The sequence below is a fragment of the Canis aureus genome, chromosome 30 (genome assembly GCF_053574225.1).
Source record: "Canis aureus isolate CA01 chromosome 30, VMU_Caureus_v.1.0, whole genome shotgun sequence".
NCBI classification, from domain to species: Eukaryota; Metazoa; Chordata; class Mammalia; order Carnivora; family Canidae; genus Canis; species Canis aureus.
This window is the reverse complement of record NC_135640.1, coordinates 18,813,638-18,830,599: the sequence shown is the minus strand read 5'-3', so window position 1 is coordinate 18,830,599 and position 16,962 is coordinate 18,813,638. Positions and strand designations below refer to the sequence as shown.

The window sequence follows — 16,962 nt, the reverse complement described above, 5'->3', positions numbered from 1 at the left end:
GCTTTTTGATACAATCCTAATAAATTCCAAAGGTGATCATGACCTTTGACCTGATCTCCAGCAATAAAAGTAGAGGTGGTGATATGCCATGCCACTCTGGACCACCATGGAAGTACTTGGTATAAGCTGTTGGTGTAAGCTGCTTGCTTTGGGAAACTTAAGGTTACTAGATTCTCCAGCACTTCTTTCTCAGAAAAAAGAAGAGCAAGATATCTTAAGTTTTGGTCCAAGAAGGTCAAACATTTTTAGATTCTGGGACCAATTCAGGAGTCATCTTAGGCCAAGGTCAGACTTTATAGACTTCGGCCACTGAACCCCTGCTGAAGACCTCAGTATATAAGAAATAGTTATCACAAAGTTACCATATTGAATTGCTTACTTTTTATTAGGCCTGCACTTAGATTCTGACTGACTCTTCTTTAACACACAGTTCTTTAGTTATGTAGTTTTTCAGCCATAAAAAAGTATAAGCAGTATTTGAAAGGGGCTTTTTCATGTAGTTATAAAGCTACCAAAAAAATATAGAGTCTTACGTGGAGGCAGAAACAAAAAAGCAAAAAAAGAGTTGGCAAAATGTATTATCACCTAGTCAAATAATGAGTATTTAATATGACAATCTTAAATCATTAGGGAAATATTTCTATGTCCAAAAATGCTTAAGTCAGGTAATTGTATAAACATTTTGGACATAGTTATTCGAAATGGCTTAAACTAAATCTTGGCACCTGAAAATAAAAGCTTTAGTTAAATAGCCATTCTACTTAGGTGGATACTTCATTACTTATGATGCCAGATAATGAAAAATTTCTGTGCTTTCATCTTATTAATATATGAAAATCTTTTTTTTTTTAATTTTTATTTATTTATGATAGTCACACAGAGAGAGAGAGAGAGAGGCAGAGACACAGGCAGAGGGAGAAGCAGGCTCCATGCACCGGGAGCCTGATGTGGGATTCGATCCTGGGTCTCCAGGATCGCACCCTGGGCCAAAGGCAGGCGCTAAACTGCTGCGCCACCCAGGGATCCCAATATATGAAAATCTTTGCATTCAGTAGCCTTTTAACAATTTTACATGTGATTAAAATTTTGCCAAAAGTTGGCTATGATGTGATATTTTAATCACCTTCAGAATATGGGGTTCTCATTCTGTGATAATAGAACTTCATGCTGGTGATTGAGTAGAGGTGATTGCAGTTAAGAGAAGAAATCTCAATATTGATACTGCTTTGGGACCAAAATTGTAAAGATAAATATTCTGAAAACCAAAGTAAAGCTGATCTAGCAGTTCTATAATTGAACAAATATCTGAGAGACATTAATAATAACTCATTGGTACACTAGAGAGTAAGCTTATAAATAAATTGAAATTGACTAAAAGGGAGCATTCTTCATAGTATAACTGAGTTATTCCCATCAGGATAAAATATTGGAAGTGTACAAGAAACCTTATGTAGTTAGGTTATCATTTAGTGAACTATGTGAGAAGATACAGAATAGGTAACAGATCCTCCTTCCTTATAAAGAGAATGCCTGAGAATGGCTCACAGCTTTCTTATTTTTCTTATTTATCCAACATACTCCATACCTTTTTTTTTTTTTTTGGAATCTCTATAATCCTTTTCCTGATACACAGACCATTAGATGCAATTGATTTGTTCCAGTTAACTAAATTGGACTTAATGTTTTAGCAGTGTATGGTTGAAAAATGGAAAATGTAAGTTATCCATTACTAATTCTAAAACATTAACCACACATGCCAATGTTACAGTAATATATAGTGAAGAGCTTTGCTTACTATGAAGAGAACCATCATACCGAAATAGTAGAAAGGGAAAGATGCAGAACCTAATTGAATTTGCATGTCAAAAAAATCTGAGTTAATAAAGCTGACCCTTCAGTCATTTGACCCTTCAGTCTGCCCTTGATTTAGGTTTCTGTTTCTACAGAGGCAGGGATTTTTCTCAAATTGCCTGCCTTTCTGTTTTACTTGAATTTTGATTCCATTAATGGGCAAAACCGAAGATAGGCCTAATAAACCCTTTAATATTGCTGACATTATTAACATGTGAATTAACCATTGTATTGAAATTTGTTGAGTCCTTAACCCATGGGTAGACAGGTAAATTCCGTTGCTAAAACTCTATGCAAAGTAAAGTTGAAATTACAGTACAGGAGTTCTGTGTTAAGAAGGATTTGCCTAAATGCTCAGGCATCTTATACTAGGAAAAAAACACTAGCTGAAGACCAACCAGTATCCAGCCAGTTCAGCTTTCTTGCCTAGCAGATAGGAAACTGTGGCCTGGAGACATTAAATAACTTGCCCCTTATCACAGAGCTAGTTAGTGGGAGAGCTGGAACCAGAAACATGTTCAGTGCTCCTTCTACCATCTGTAGCAACTCCTTTTATGAGATAAACTGAAAAAGAATAAAAAAGGGAGTTATGTCCCATATTTAGGTAGTATTTATGGCCCATTCAGCCTGTGTGAGAGTGGAAGTCAGCACAGCTATATAAAGAAGTAGAACTCACCTATGAGGCTACATGATCTCCATATAACTTTCAAAGAAAGGCTTTATTGCAGTTTGGCCTTTTACTTTATACATATTCTGATTGAGAAATAATTTGAGAGAAGACTTAACTTGAGGGGCACCTGGGTGGCTCAGTGGTTGAGCCTTTGGCTCGGGTCGTGATCCCAGGGTCCTGGGACGAGGTCCCACATCGGGCTCCTCATAGGGAGCCTGCTTCTCCCCCTGGCTATATCTCTTTCTCTCTGTCTTTCATGAATAAATAAATGAAATCTTTAAAAAAAAAAAAAAAGACAAATTAATCGACATATTATTATATTATTAACTGTGGTTTTCTGTCAAGGTTGGTTTTTTTTTTTTAAGCTTAAAATCACTTTGTCTTTCTAACTTTAATTACATGTTGTGTAAGAACTGCTTAACAATTAATTCCTTTGTCCTAACACTTACTAGAAATTGTTTCATAGTGTTTATGTTGTACAGTCTATTTAAATAGATTTGTGGGTTTTTCTTAATCTCCAAATAAAAACTGGTTTTATGGGGCCCTGGGTGGTTCAGTTGGTTAAGCTTCCAACTCTTGATTTCAGCCCAGGTCATGATTTCGAGGGCGTGACATCAAGCTCCCGTTGGGCTGTTGGGCTTCTCGGTGGGCAATGGAGCTTTCTTAAGATTCTCTGTGTCTCAGAAAAAAAAAACTACTAGTTTTACTATTCATTATGCTATTTTCACTCATTGCAGAATTTACTTTCCTTTTTTTTTTTAGTAGCCAACAGCTATAGTTAAATATTCTAACAATTATTTTCTATTTCAAGGCTCTAAAAATACTTTGGGAGGATTAAAAGGGTAGTTTTACTTTTTAAAAAGAATTAGGATGAGAAATGAGCAGTTTTCGTAGGAATCTCCATGAGATAAGCAATATAATTCCAGCAAAACCTCTTTATTTTCCTCAACAATTGTTTGTTTTTTAGTTCCTCAGTTCTTATTTTTGTCAGTGTGGATACAGGCAAACCAGGCCCCTTTTTTATTTAATCATGGTAAAAGTCAATCTCAAAGGAAATACCTAGTTGATTTGTGACTTGAATTACTAATATCTACATTACAGTGGTTAGTTAAAAATACATTAGAAAACTGGGATCCCTGGGTGGCGCAGCGGTTTGGCGCCTGCCTCTGGCCCAGGGCGCGATCCTGGAGACCCGGGATCGAATCCCACATCAGGCTCCCGGTGCATGGCGCCTGCTTCTCCCTCTGCCTGTGTCTCTGCCTCTCTCTCTCTCTCTGTGACTATCATAAATAAATAAAAATTAAAAAAAAAAAAGAAAAGAAAATTTTAAGGTACAGCCAGTTTAATGGTACATACAAAAATATAATCAAAACAGTGAATTTCTCTTCAGTGTTTTAAACAACTATTTGTTGGGTGGCAGTAGGAAAGAAAATTGGGAAAGAGAATGTGGAGTCACTTTTATTTGTAATTGAATAAAGCCAGAGGTAGAAAATCGTGGTTTGCCTGTTGTCATGGAACCTGGGCTAAGACACTGTATGAGGACACCTGGGTGGCTCAGCGGTTGAGCGTCTGCCTTTGGCCCAGGGCACAATCTTGGAGTTCCAGGATCAAGTCCCGCATTGGGCCCTGCATGGAGCCTGCTTCTCCCTCTGCCTGTGTCTCTGCCTCTCTCTCTGTGTCTCTCATGAATAAATAAAAAATAAAAATAAAAGATACTGAATATGTAAGGTTAAGTTCTGGGGAGAGCTCCTTCTTTGCTTTAGACCAATGGCATATCCAAGGCTGTTTGTTTTTATGGACAATTTCTTGCTTTTGTTGATGGTACTTCAGGGTTTGTAAGTTTGTTTTTTTTAATCCTTAGGTATGGAGAGAAAAACAATGCATTCATTGTTGCCAGCTTTGAAAATGAGGATGAGAACAAGGATGAAATCTCCAAGAAAGTTACCAGGGCTCTTGATAAGGTTACCTCTGATTATCATTCAGGATCCTCTTCTTCAGATGAAGAAACAAGTAAAGAAGTAGAAGTGAAACCCAGTTCAGTGACTGCGACCCCAAGCCCTGTGTACCAGGTAACCATGGATGTCTCTCTATTAAAGATGATGAGCAGGGCTTGCGAGGTCATTCCAGGGGGTCCTGCTCATATTGCCGAGGGTTTCTGATTTGAGATACTGAATCCCATTTCTTACTTTCCACATAAAGGGAAGCTGATCCTCTGAGATATAAGTAGGATAAATACATTTTATTTGGTTGTTTGTTTATGGTAAATACATTTTAAAAGGTGTGACAAAAAGTAGAAAAAATTATGGTGATAAAACATTCCTGATATTTCAAGATCCTTACTATTACAAAGGAGGTATTCAGTTTTTAGAGTCTTCAACACTTCTGTTGCATACCATTAGGTTTAACTTTCTTCTCTCCAAGATTAAAGAGAAACTTCACTGAATTATATATAAGATTTTTCACTCAAGTCAGAACACTATCTCCTTTACTTCAGCAGTTGAAGAGTTATATAGCAACTATGCATGCACTTAGAAATTCATCCACTTGTTTATACCCCACATACCAAGGAACATTTAATATACTTTTTTAAATTGTCAATACAATACTGTTCAACAAAAAAGATAAATCAAGAAAATTTAAAGACATCTTTTGATTTGAGCTGTGTTCTATACATGCACTTTACTCTAATTTTGAGTATATTTAAAATATACCTATTTTTATTAATTTGGCCTTAATTAGACATAAAACATACCAGATTTGTTGTAGGGTTGGATTTGGGCTACAATGAGTAGTTAGACTTTAATGAGAAATCAGGGTTTTGAGTATGAGAAACTAAATCTTTTTTTTTTTTTTTTTATTCATTCATTCATTCATTCATTCATTCATTCATGAGAGAGAGAGGCAGAGACATAGGCAGAAGGAGAAGCAGGCTCTATGCAGGGAGCCTGATGTGGGACTCGATCCCAGGACTCCAGGATCACACCCTGGGCGGAAGGCAGGCGCTAAACCGCTGAGCCACCCAGGTGTCCCAAGAGAAACTAAATCTTTAAATTCATCATACATTTATATAATGAACATGAACATGCTTTCAGTTTAACTTCTTTTTTTTTTTTTTTTTTTTTTACATTTGTTGAATTATCCTTCTAGGAAGATTAGTTATGAAGATTATCATATTCATAAGGATATATGGTATATATTGTAAGATAACATGCACTTGCTTTAAACAACTTAAGTGTAAAAAACTATAATGGTGACCAAGTCCTCTCTCTCCTCCCCCCAACCAGCAGCTATACTTTTCTATGGAAGTATTTGTTACTAGGATTTTTTTTTCTGTATTTTCCCTGAGAGATTCCCTATATAGATAAGTAAACATAGTATTTGTATTTCAGAGATGATTTTTAAGACTTTTACCGTAAATATTTGGGTTTTTTTTCCCCTCTGTGGTGTATTATATACTCTAAATTACTGTTGTTAAATTGCCTGGAATTAATTCACATGTGGCAATTTTATCTCAGAATTTTATTATTACTCAACAAAGCAAGAAAGTAAGTCTCAAATTGATTGCAAGTAAATTGGCCTTTAATTTTTAGATTATCCTTTTTTTAAAGATTTTTACTTATTGTTTATTAGTACAAGCAGGGGGAGCTGCAAAGGAGAGGGAAAAAGCCGACGCCTTGCTGAGCAGGGAGCCAGACATGGGGGGGGGTTGATCCCAGAACCCTGAGATCATGACCCAAGCCAAAGTCAAATGCCCAACTGACTGAACCACTCAGGCACCCCCAGATTTTCCTTTTAAATTGCATTTATTTCCCCCCATGTTGAGAAACTGTTAGTATAAAATTATAACAAAAGCATGGAAATTGAAGTATCTTCTGTGGGCCTTTAAAATAAGACATTTTTCCTTGACATTTTATTCACTAACAAAACAGTTCATGACAGAGAAGCATGGCTGTTAAAAGCCATTGTGTAGAAAGCTGGTACAAGTGGCCCACTTTAATCTTTTCTTCCTATCCACTTCATCTTGAACCTGGCACTGCTAAAAGGTGTAAATAGGGGGCTTGTCAAAGTAAGGACACAAAGTTCCTAGCTTGGGGCCTTTGTTCTTTTAGGAATCTGTCTGGTTTTTTAAAGATCCTTCCAGAGATTACTGTACTAATTAAGAATTGAAGATCATGTCATTTCTCCCCACATTGATCTATAGAGTCAATTCAGGTTCAGTCAAAATCCCAACAAGATTTTTCTAGAAAGTGACATTGATTTTAAAATTTATAAAAAGGAGACTCCAGTTAAAGGCCTACACTTCTATAAAGCCATTATGTCTAATAAGATAGTGTGCTAAAGATTTATAGATACACAAATATATTAATGGAACGAAATAGAGAGCCCAGAAATAGACCTACATATGTACAGTCTTTTTTATTTTTTATTATTATTTTTTTTTATGAAAGTGTCAAAGCAGTTCAATAGGGAAAGTCTTTTAAGAACTCATACTAGGGACACCTGGGTGGCTCAGTGTGGAGTGTCTGCCTTTGGCTCAGGTCATGATCCCGGGGTTGTGGAATTGAATCTTGCATCGGGCTCCCTATGGGGAGCCTGCTTCACCGTCTATCTATGTCTCTGTGTCTCTCATGGATAAGTAAATAAAATCTTAAAAAAAAAAAAAAAAGGGAACTGGCACATTGGATACTCTATATAAGAAAAAAAAAAATGAACGTAACTGCTACCTGGCAGCATACACAAAAAAATTAATTTGAGGGATCCCTGGGTGGCGCAGCGGTTTGGCGCCTGCCTTTGGCCCAGGGCGCGATCCTGGAGACCCGGGATCGAATCCCACATCAGGCTCCCGGTGCATGGAGCCTGCTTCTCCCTCTGCCTATGTCTCTGCCTCTCTCTCTTTCTCTCTCTGTGACTATCATAAATAAATAAAAATTAAAAAAAAAAAAATTAATTTGAGATGGGTCTTAGACCTGAACATAAAAGCTAACTCTGACACTTTCGGAAGAAAGTATTCAGAGATATCTTTATTATTTGGGATAAGCAAAGATTTCTTTCAGGGTATACAAAAAACAAAAGAAAAGAACTTGTTAAATTTGACTTCATCAAAATTAAAAATCTTTGCTCATCAAAACATACCATTAAGAAAATGAATGGGCAAAGCATAGACTGGAACAAAATATTCTCAATACATACATCAAAGGACTTGGTTTCCAGAATATACTTTATAAATCATTCCTATAAATCAGTAATAAAAGACAAACAACCCAATTAAAAATGGGAAGATGTGATTAAACACCGTGCAAAAGAAGTTCTATAAATGTCCAGTAAACACACATGAAAAGGTGCTTAACCTTATTTGTCATCTGGGAAATGCAAATTAAAACCACAGTGAAACACAATTTCTTCCAGAATGGCTAAAATTAAAGTCTGACTGCTGGCAAGGATGTGAAGTAGCTAGATTCATAAACTGTTGGTGGGAGTGTGAAATGGCACAACCGCTTTGGAAAACTATTGGCGCTTACTAAATATGCATCTACCCTATTACCCAACATTAACACTTAAGTATTTAATAAGAGAAATGAAAATATTTACAAAAACATGTGTTAGAATGTTTATAACAGCTTTTTTTCATAGTAGCAAGATGGAAAGCAACTGAAATGTCCACAAACAAGTGAATGGGAGAAAAATTGTGAGGTTTTTACACAGTAGAATAATAGTAAAATAGGAAGAACTAATAATAAATATAATCTGGAAGGACCCCAAAAACATTTGATCGAGCAAGTGAATTTTGCCATCCACCAAAGAACACATGCTAGATGATTCTATTTATATGAAGTTCACAAACAGGGAAAACTCAAGTCTGATGATAAAAATCAGAACAGTGGTTGCTTATGGGGGTGAGGATTAACTGGAAAGGATAATGTAAGCTCCAGAATTTTGTCTTTTCTGACAGTTTTTTTTATCTGAACCCCTAAAGTGGGGCTTGAACTCACAACTTTGAGATGAGTCACATACTCTTCTCCCTGAGCCAGCCAGGCACCCTTTTCTCTCTTGACAGTTTTTTTTTTTTTAAAGATTTATTTATTTTATTTATTTATGATAGACATAGAGAGAGAGAGAGGCAGAGACACAGGAGGAGGGAGAAGCAGGCTCCATGCTGGGAGCCCGATGCGGGACTCGATCCCGGGACTCGATCCCGGGACTCCAGGATCGCGCCCTGGGCCAGAGGCAGGCGCTAAACCGCTGAGCCACCCAGGGATCCCCCATCTCTTGACAGTTTTAAAACATTTTCAGCACCTCAGTATAAAAAGAAATGAAAACATTTCATTTTGCTGTTTGTAATATGAGTCAATTATTAGTTGGAACTCTAAATTCTTCCTTATTTCAGCATTTTTTTATTTTTTTATTTTTTTTATTTTTTTAGCATTATTTTATATAATTAGGAATTAACATACTAAGGTTATTCGTTGAAGCATTGTTTTATTTTGTGCATTGTTTGTAATAGTAAAACACTGAAAACAGCCTAATGTTCCATCAATAGGACACTGATGTGTGGCATAGTCATTGCATTACACCTAGCTGTCAGATAATGAAAAAGGAATTTAGGTATGATACGAGTATCTCTGGGATGTGTTTATCAAGTGCAAAAAGTAGTGAAGAAAATTGTATGTGCATGTTTTTCAAAATGTATGTACAGATGTACACCCAAGTATATGCATGAAAATTTAAGGGTATACACCAAAAAAATTAGTGTCAGTTGCCTCTGAGAGGGCAACTGAGTAGCTGTCAATCAGATACAGGGATTTTACATTCACTGTGTATGCTTTTATATATACTGTTTGTATTTTTTAGGCTATGAATGCAATTTTATAGAGAATATAAATTTTAAAATACTTATATTAAAAATTGAAGATTAGAAATGAGAGAATTCAGAAACTCACAGTCACAAGGTACAGCATTCTGAGCAGGGGGCTCCAAAACTGCTGATGACTTTGAGTTGTTTTGTGAATTTGATGTCCCATTTGACTTTGGGATAATCTAGTACTGTTGTTCGGAAACAAGACTGGCTGCATTAGAATCACATACATTGTAGTCAGAATACCTGACCTCTGTTTTTACATTTTTGTTATTGGTCAGGGCTAGGATATGAATATTTTGTGTTTTAAAAGCTTTCTAGGTGACTCCTTAATAACCATCCAGCTGTGGAAACCACTGGTCTAAAACATGGTGTGTCCTTTCACGCTTCCATTCATTTCTGTTTTAATCTTTTCTTAGAATGCTGTTTTGAGTTCATTCATTCTTTCAATTTCATTCAGTCATTTTCATTCAGAAAATAAATCAGTCACCTATTATATATGAAGTTTTTAACATATTTATATCTGACCATAGGATGTCACTTAGACCTCTTAAGAGTATGGGTGAGTGATTTGGTTCGTCTTTAAAGAGTAACCTGTACTTCTGCATTGTTTTTACATAATGTGACTAATTTTTCCTTTGAATTTACTGTTTTCTCTTTCATGCAGATTTCAGAATTAATATTCCCGCCTCTTCCAATGTGGCACCCTTTGCCCAGAAAAAAGCCAGGAATGTACCGAGGGAATGGTCATCAGAATCACTACCCTCCTCCTATTCCATTTGGTTATCCAAATCAGGGAAGAAAGAATAAACCATATCGCCCAATTCCAGTAACATGGGTACCTCCTCCTGGAATGCATTGTGACCGGAATCACTGGATTAATCCTCACATGTTAGCACCTCACTAGCTGCTTTTGATTCTGTTGGTGTCAGTGTTGAGAGAAGGTAGACCAAGCCTGACCACATTAAAAGTTAAAAGTTCATACTCATACTAGTAAAGTTAGATGGGCCAAACCATCAACTTATTTTTATAGAAAAGTTATTGATAATAATCTTTCTTAAAAAATATATATGCACTTTAGATATATTGATATAGTTTGAGAAACTTTATTAAAGTTAGTCAAGTGCCTGAGTTTTTAATATTGGACTTGAGTATTTATATATTGTGCATCAACTCTGTTGGATACGAGAACACTGTAGCAGCAGACGATCTGTTCTAGCACCTTTGAGCATTTACTTTATGGAGAGTATGTAAGTTATTTATACACAAGGAAATCTATTTTATGTCATTGTTTAGAAAAATTGCGTGAAATCATGTAGTTGCAAATAAAAAGTAGTTTGAGGCATGACAATGTGTGCTTCTTTTCTGTGCATAAAAGGAGAAATAGCAAACGGGATATTTCAGTTTAATGTGCTTAAATATTTAGCAAAGAATAAAAAATGTAAGAATTTAATTTTTTCTTTTAAAAAATCAACTTTTTATTAACCGTAACTTTCCCCAAGGCAACCATAAGAAAATGCATATAAAAAGTCCACAATTTATTAGTATGAATTGAAAATATAAATATAATAAAACATTTTTTCAGCCATCAAAGTTGCTATAGGTAGGATTTCCCTAACCAAAGATTTAGTCTGTATTAATTTTGATATGGCATCTGACTTAAATGCCTGGTGCCACTTTATAAAGCAGAAATGTTCTTAATCTCTGATCCTTGTGCTTTTTTTCAACACATGAAAGTCTTTAACAGATGTCTGAAATAAAGCCAAATAGTACGGTACTTTTCAGATTCTTCAGTAGTCCTTCATATTTATACCACCGTAACGTCATCTGTCTTGTAAGCGTACTTGAACTACAAAAAAGAGAGAGAGAAGAATTTGGATTTTTTTCCCCCAAAATTAAATTTTTTAGATACTTTTTCCTATTTTGCACCATCTTTAAATTTCTAGTCATAAATTATTTGACTTATCAGAAAAATCACAGCTTCCTAATAAATGATTAGAAGCCCTTGGCTACTCCAAATAATTCCTGTAGTCATTTTTTATGATAGGTTCTATTTAAGTATAGAGTACCAGAGAAGTGCACAAATTCTAAGGATACGTATAGCCCAAAGGTTTGAAGTATGTGGAATTTAAATTCTGCAACCTCAACATGAAATTTGTTTTTAAATTTTAGAGACTCTTCTAGTTTTAATATTATCTTGGGTAAACTATATATCTTTTAATATATTTCTAAACCATGATAATCTTTTTTCCCTGAAATATATAATGAATACCTACTCAAACTTGAGCAGATTTTTCTTAGGGTAACCAACATCACAGGATGATAAGCTTTATTTAAATTTAAAATGTTTTTTAACTGTTAGGCTTCCCTTATGGGTCCTAGAGAGTTCTGTGTGATAATGGCAGATTGCAGTTGTAAAGGTAGCAGGTTACAAGTATTTTTATCATGGAGTTAACAGATAGCTTTTCTTTTCGTTTGCTTGTGTTATAAGCTTATTGGGAAAATTAGAAGCATAGGAGTTAACAGCTTTTCTTTTAGTTTGCTTGTAGTTACAAGCTTATTGGGAAAATTAGAAGCATAATAGTCATACTGTCAAGAAGGGAATTATTTTTAGCACACATCTAGTAACTAGATTTTTCTTTCCACATTAGATTACTATAAAACCTAAATCTCTTCATTAGTGCTGACAGCTAAATGGCTGAGTGCCTTGTGAAAAAGGCTAATTTTGCATTAGACCTATTAACTCTAGAAGATTTTGCCCTTCGATTGGCTATCCAGCCTCTCAGCTTGTTAGGAAAGTTATTTAAAGCAGAAGAAGACTCAGAATAGTTTTTCCAATCCATTCCTAATGGAAAAATCCATCTTTCAGCCGTTGGGTCTTAAATTCAGTCTCGTAAGCATGGGATAGAAGTTTGTCAAACTTTTAATGGTATTTAGGACTCTAGGAATTTTAACATCTCTAAGTGTCTCCCGTAGACAATTTAGGGCTGCTAATGAAGACTTGCTGCATGATTTCAGCTTGAAGCCTTTTCAGGCTGTTTCAAACAAGTGGCTTGTGACTGAATGATGATTATTTGTTTTAATTCTCCATCTTACATTTGTAGGCATAATGACAAGGCTCTAAATTCAGAGATTAAACTTGGACATGAGAAATTTTAAAGTTAAAAATTACAAATTCTTTTGGTAAGTTCTATTAATAGTAAAGTGCTTATTTCTGTTTTTTTTTTTTAGTGTAATATTTATCTTAAAATATTTAACTTTTAAGCAAACTTATGATTTCAATTTAAGATTAATAACACATTTATGTTGACTTCTCAACTATCACTCTTAAAGTGACTTCTTTGATGATTGGAAAGAAAAACTTAAATGCTATCATATGCATTTACCTTGCCAGAGTGCCATTCTATCCATTTCATAGATAACATAAGTTTTTAAAAATTTCATATCTATTGTAACTTATTTAGTCCTCATAATCACCCCATAAGGCAGGTACCATTATTATCCCAATTTAGAAAAGGACTCTCCGAGAAGCAAAAAATGCCCAAGATAACAAAAACCTAAGAAATGAAGCCCTGACTTAAACCAACCCTGTTTTGTAAAGCCCATGGTTGATGGTACCTTGCTTGGGTCAGCTCATTACTTACAATAATACTGTGAGAAGGTTTAATATCAAGCCAATATTTGAAAATAAGTAACAAGATGCAAAGGTTAGATTAAGCAAGTAAGGATAGAAGACATTAAAATATCTGTTGATAAACAATAAAGCCTTGACAAAGTTCCTCTTTACAAAGTGTTCAGATATTTCTGAAGAGGGACTAATAACAGACTTTTTATTTGCTTGAACTATAAATCAAATTGCAATAGGAAATAACAGCCAACTTGACAGGACTGAGATGACAAAGCAAACTACCAATGATAGGTCCAGGAGGAAGATCACACAGAGAATTAGTGGTATTATAAAGGCCCAAGTTCATGATAGGCTTTAACTTCTTTTAGTTACCAAATATTTGGTAATTTAACCTACTATTCAGTATTCTCATAATATTCTCTGGAGTTTTGTATTCCACTTGTGAGGCAGTGATACTGTGAGGTTTGAAGGGAAACCCAACCATATCCCTACATTACTGATGGAGCATTGGCTTATAATGGGAAGCTGTCATGCAAACACTAGTTCTAGAGAAGGCTCATGCAATTCCTGTTTAAAATGTATACACTATTCACAGAAAATATGGCCTGTCTCCCAATTTATAACATGAAGCACCTTCCATATTCCATGGCTCTTTCATGTAATTTAAAGGATAACCTAAGAAAAGAAATGGAAACCCATCTAATCCTTGTCAGAAGCAAATTTACCATTAGTACGTGTAGCAGTCCCCACTACAATTAGAGTGATTTGATGTTTATTCCTTAAAGCACATGATCAGCACAAATAAAAGTGCTAAACTTTGTCTTTATCCTCAAAAAAGGAGTAACTTGCTATAGAAATGACTCCTATAAATTACATAATGGGAGCCTTGCTCAAATTTCATAAGTCTTGAAAATACCAAGTATTATAATGTAGACATCATAACGAGGCTTTAAAATGTCACCATTTTTGAAGGGCAGTTAAAAATGTAAATGTGCCTATCTTTTGACCAAGAAACTACTTCTAGGAATCTGTGTTGAAAAATACTCAAAGGGACCATTATATATATAAAAGTGTTTATTGCAAAATTGTGAGTGGCAAAAACAACAAAAATCTAAGTAGCCAACAAGTAAACAGTTAAGTAAAATCTGAACATATACTCAAGAAAATACCGTGGAAAATACCACGTAGTGACAAAAAAAAAAAAAAAATGTGATCACAGGGAATAAAATGTTGCAAATTGGGGAAATACTGCAAGTGGGAGATGAAAAATATTATTTCTATGATGGTGCCAAAAACTGTCTGGAAAAATAAATACCACATTAACAGTAGCTAGTGTTCTCAGAGGCAGGGGAAGGGGCCAGATACAAAGAACTTTATTTTTCTAGATGGTACATTTCAGTCTCTAGATTTTTATACTGAGCATTATTACGTTGTAACTAGAGATGCAGAAAGACGACATTTTTTATGATAACCAAATTGCATGTATATCTCATGGGCAGCGTGTTAAACTTCTGAATTAAAGGATTGCAATGTGGTTAAAATTTTTGATCAAACTATATCTACAGGGAAAAATTTCAAAATAATGCTTGTAATAATAGAGTGGTAATATATGCTTTTCCTCCACTGTTCCCAGTTATTCGTAAATAATATTAATTTCATAAGAAAAACTTAAAATAGTGCTTTATAAGAGAGAACCCCTATTATTAAGAGTACTAAATACCTGGAAATAAACTGTAACAACAGAAATGAGTGAGTCAAATGGAGAAAAAATTATAAGAATTTACAAAAAACTGACTAGAAGAATATGCTAGATTTCTAAATTGACTCAACATTATGGAAACCTCACTTTTCAAGTTAATATGTAAAGTCAATATAAGTCATAATTAAAAGTCTGATAAAATTGTAATGGAACATGAAACCCTGATTTTAAGTTTACATGGAAAAATAATTCTCAAAAGTAACCAGCAATTTTTTTTTTTTTTTTTTAAAGAATAACGGACAGGGAGTATTCTTCCCTTTACATGATTTGTCAGTATATACTCAAAAGTATAACATAGGAATGAACAATGAAACAGGATTACAAGTGCACAACCAGAAACAAAAGTTTAATGTAGAGTGAATGTGACTTTTCAAATTGAAAATAATTCACTAATAAAAAATTAATAGTGAACTGTTTGGCTATGTATTTTTACATTTTTTAAAAAAATTTTTAAATAATCTCTATACTCATCATGAGGCTTGAACTTATGACCCAGGATCAAGAGTCCCATGCTCCTCTGACTAAGCCAGGGAGGCTCCCCTATATGCATTGTTTTTAAAGTTAAATTCCTACCCTACAGTATAAAAATACATCCCAGGTAGATTAAAGATAAAATGTTAATTATGAAACTAAAAATTCTGACAAAATATGAAGGGAGGTATTTAGTAACTTTAGCTTAGGAAACTCTTCCCAATTTTAACAGGAAGGTTGGTGGTTTGGAATTAAAAGTAAACTGCCTATCAAAAGACATCATAAAGTTAAAAGAAAATCTCCACACCATGTTTAAAAGAAAAGGAATTACTATTCTGAGAATATGAAAAGGTTCTACGAATAATTATTTAGCAGAACTAAATAAATATAAAATATAAATAGATGCAAATGGCTAAAAACAGAGGATGTGCTAATGGCACACTAATGACCAGGGAAATATAAGTTGAAGCCATGAAATACCATTTTTGACCTCACAAATTGACCAACATGGGAAAGATTGTGGTTTGCATTCTTTGTGGAAGAGAATTTGATACTGTCAGTGTTTTTTACCATATAATTCTCTTACCTGGTAATTCAAATTCTGTACACCTAGAAGATAACCTATGGAAATACTTTTGCAAATACATAAAAATGTAAAATTGATGCAGCATCATTTGCCATAAATAAAAGATTATAAATTAATTCAAACTTTGTAAAAGCATGAGAATTTGTATCTACTCATGTGGGAAGATGTTCACCATACTGTGTGATAGGTACTACCAGTAAGTCCCTTCCATTCTCAGATAAACCCGTGTATATTAAAAAACAAAACAAAATAAAAAAAAACCCGTGTATATTTTACTATTCTCATCTTCTACAAGTACATATGCAAGTAGGTTGCCCCAGGTGACCTAAATTATCAGGGCTTCAAAGCCTGGAAGTATAACTCCGGGACACATGATGATACATAGACTAAACTGTAAAGAGTATTATGTGAGCATTTTATCATTTAGAAAGCAATAGAATAAATAATTTTCTTGGTGTAGACTGATTTGAATGAAAAGGAATCAACTACCTTATTAAAATTTTGGCCACAAGGGGGCATCAGATATTCTTTTTCCCCACTTAGAAGTGGAAGGCTGTTATTTGTAGTTAATCCATGAAAACTGGCTACAGTTTTGTTTTTTAGCTTTTTTAAGCAAGTAAACACAATCTACATGTAGAATTGTCATTGGGAATGGGGAATTCTAACTATGCCATACTCATTTACACATTTCTTTATTAGAATTATTTTTCAGTTAACAAGTAATACTCCTTCAGGGAAAAAAAAAAAACCTAGAAGCACAGAGAAAGATCATTAATCACTCAAATAATCACTCCAGCAGATATAACCACTGTTATTTTAGTAGATGGGGGTGTTTAAAAGAGCTTTTACTTTATATATGCCTATCCTGTTGTATTATGAAATATATTCATTTTATGGTCACAATTTGAAAATGTTTAACATTTTGTTATGTCATTGACTTTTTTTTCTAAAACATGATTTTTAGTAGTTTCCTCTATTCATATGTATGTGACTTAACCAATCTTTATCATTAGATATTAAGCTACAGGGCAGCCCAGGTACCTCAGTGGTTTAGCACCACCTTCAGTCCAGGGCGTGATCTTGGAGATCTGAGATCGAATCCCACATGGGGCTCCCTGCATGGAGCCTGCTTCTCCCACTGCCT

General features: G+C 34.5%; 2 protein-coding genes across 3 annotated transcripts in view; one reads left to right on the top strand and one right to left on the bottom strand.

Annotated features, from left to right (window-relative positions):
• BTG3 (BTG anti-proliferation factor 3) overlaps window positions 1–10,725 on the top strand; it is a 38,331-nt gene extending 27,606 nt beyond the window's left edge. The window contains exons 4-5 of the mRNA XM_077878859.1: window positions 4,383–4,590; window positions 10,042–10,725. Of these exons, the coding sequence (XP_077734985.1) occupies window positions 4,383–4,590; window positions 10,042–10,281 (448 nt within the window). The 3' untranslated portion in view covers window positions 10,282–10,725. The remainder of the gene's footprint in view (window positions 1–4,382; window positions 4,591–10,041) is intronic.
• CXADR (CXADR cell adhesion molecule) overlaps window positions 1–16,962 on the bottom strand; it is a 77,288-nt gene that overhangs the window by 7,620 nt on the left and 52,706 nt on the right. Inside the window, exon 8 of one of the 2 annotated variants that reach the window (XM_077878848.1) lies at window positions 10,898–11,223. The exons of the other annotated variant lie outside the window; for it this stretch is intronic. Within the exon in view, the coding sequence (XP_077734974.1) occupies window positions 11,182–11,223 (42 nt within the window). The 3' untranslated portion in view covers window positions 10,898–11,181. Of the gene's footprint in view, window positions 1–10,897; window positions 11,224–16,962 lie in introns of those variants that run through there. 2 annotated transcript variants of the gene reach the window in all.